General features: G+C 48.5%; 1 protein-coding gene across 1 annotated transcript; it reads left to right on the top strand.

Annotated features, from left to right (window-relative positions):
- Nucleotides 1-706: 706 nt before the first annotated feature.
- dusp28 (dual specificity phosphatase 28) lies at nt 707-1,715 on the top strand. The gene is made up of 2 exons (XM_030075170.1): nt 707-1,051; nt 1,571-1,715. Exons 1-2 carry the CDS (start codon nt 707-709, stop codon nt 1,673-1,675), a joined length of 450 nt encoding a protein of 149 aa, XP_029931030.1. The 3' UTR covers nt 1,676-1,715.
- The last annotated feature ends 752 nt before the right edge of the window (nt 1,716-2,467 follow it).

Raw genomic sequence — 2,467 nt, 5'->3', positions numbered from 1 at the left:
CCAGAGCGACCGGCCGGCCAGGCCCACGTAGTAAATATAGCCTGTCATTAGAGCAGGCAGGTCATGAGGAGACTGGAGCTGATCAGCCAAGCCAAACCCTGCTGCACACTGACTGAAGGAGACACATTTTCATGTCATGGTGCAGGACAGAGCCGGAGCGAGGCTGGACTGCAGGGAACGCAGCCGGGAGGCGGACGTGAACGAGTCCGTGCTGTTCTGACCGGGAGAGATCTGAGCAGGGCAGATGTTTGCATGTGTTGACAGTGTGAAGTTTACTGAGTTGTTGCTCTGTATAGTTGGCTGTAGATTTGTTTCTGGTCAGCTCTGTAAAGTGTGCAGATTTTGTCCGTTCCTCTTTGTGAGAATCAACACGAGCGCCTCTGTCCTTCCACGTGCTCAGAGTTGACATCCAGCGGCGGAGGAAGGTTACTCTCTGCATTGTTGTGTAGTTTGTCTGCGAGCAGGGAAAGGATTGATCGAATCATTGACTTTATTATCCTGTGAGGGTCAGTTATTAGTCACCCAGCCCCTCAGAAATATCCAGTGGTGCGGTAAGGTAGCCTGAAAACTTCAGACAAAACCAAAACCTCAGAAAATGTCCTTTTGACTGGGGGACAGCCTGTAGGGGACAATTATTGGGTAAGACAGCCTATATGAGGATCAGTTTTTCACTGCATGCACACCTCAGGTAGAGCTACAGAGCAGGATGCTGATGCTTTGCAAGGTCACCAAGGCGCTGTTCATCAGCAACGCCCGCACGGTCTGCAATGAGGAAATGCTCCAGCAGGAGGCGATCACGCTTTGCATCAACGTCTCCAAGCAGCAGCCGTTTCCCACCTCGGGCATCGCCCAGCTGCGGATCCCCGTCTACGACGACCTGAACGAGGACCTGTACAGCCACTTCGACCGCTGCGCCGACATCATCCAGGAGGAGGCGAAGCGCGGCGGCCGCAGCGTCGTCTACTGCAAGAACGGCCGCAGCCGCTCGGCCACCGTCTGCATCGCCTACCTCATGAAGCACCGCAAGATGCCGCTGGCGGAGGCCTTTGAGGTGGGCAGGGCAGGGCGGGGCGGGGCTACTGGGTGGTGTGACCAGATCTCGGCCACATAGACTTTTTGTATATTTGTATTTTGTTTATGTAAGTTCACAAAATTACAACAGCATGTTAGGGGCATTGTATGGGGAAAAAAATGACAGAGCCAGGGGAGGGGGCTGAGGAAAAAAAATATGAGGAAAAAATTCTGAGATTAAAGTCATTAATTTCCAAGGAGAAAAAAACTCACAAAGTTATGAGAAAAAAACCTTGACAATTATAAACTAACAAATTTACAAGAAAACACTGTGGAAATTTGTTTTTCTCATACTATGAGATCTAGTAAAAAGGAAATCCTGGTGATTTTTGATATTTTAACAATATTATCATCAGCATTCAGGCTTTGAGGAGACTTGGGCCGATTCAGAAGAGAACAATGTTATGATTAGTTAGTTTTTTTCTGTCTGAATTGCCTCTTGTCGTGTTCATATTGAGTCATCAAAGCGTGCTGACCCTGCCTCTGTTCCTCCTCCCAGAGAGTGAAGATGGCTCGTCACGTGATCGAGCCCAACCCCGGCTTCATGGCCCAGCTGGAGAGATACGAACAAGATCTGAAACGGCGACGGCGCGAGGAAAAGTGACAAGATCGTCCACGTGGAAGCCCGGCGCTCCTCACCCCGAAACCTTCAGCCGCCCCCGAGCCCTCCGCACCGCCTGACCTTGCCCCTGTTCACCCCGAGCGTTCAAAGCCGCACCGAGGGGTTTCTTTGCTTCTCAACTCAGCTACTCAGCAGGAGCAGAAATCTGTATTCTTAAGGCAAAACTCACATTCTACCCAGATCCTTGTGTTTTCCTATTTTTTCCAGCGAGATATGTGTCGTGAACAGCTCAGTGTGATGGGAAAAGCTGGAAGAACACTGTTTGGGTTGAAAAAGGCCAGAGTTATGCTTTACAAACAAGCCTCTTCTTTGTGTTTGGATAGATATACATGCACATACATACATGCCTTATGTGTTTCTGGCTTGATGCGCAAATGCCATTTTGAGGCTGACCTTGTGTCACTGCTGCGTTGTGTTTTTGCAGCAGCTGGAGGCTCACGGCGATGACCCGCTGAGGTTGCTGATGCCAATGTTCCCTGCAACGAAAATATGATTAGTAAGAGAGAGAAACCCAATATGTGGCTCCAAAACCGCTGACTCTTCCCTTTAAACCTCCTCATTCTGTCATGGATGTGGTTTCCACTTACCTTCATTCAAACATTTTGACCAATCCCTGTCTTTCAGATACCACATACAGGACTTGGTTGCAGGTTCTTCTTCTGATTATTATGTTTTAAATTGCAGATTAGAAGCCTATATTGCATTCTCCTTGGAAAAAAGAATCTGCCCAGTTTTTCTGAATTTAGATAATAATTCCAGAATTTGAGGAAATAG

Source organism: Myripristis murdjan, chromosome 17 (assembly GCF_902150065.1).
Source record: "Myripristis murdjan chromosome 17, fMyrMur1.1, whole genome shotgun sequence".
NCBI lineage: Eukaryota > Metazoa > Chordata > Actinopteri > Holocentriformes > Holocentridae > Myripristis > Myripristis murdjan.
This window is presented reverse-complemented; position numbering and strand designations above follow the sequence as displayed.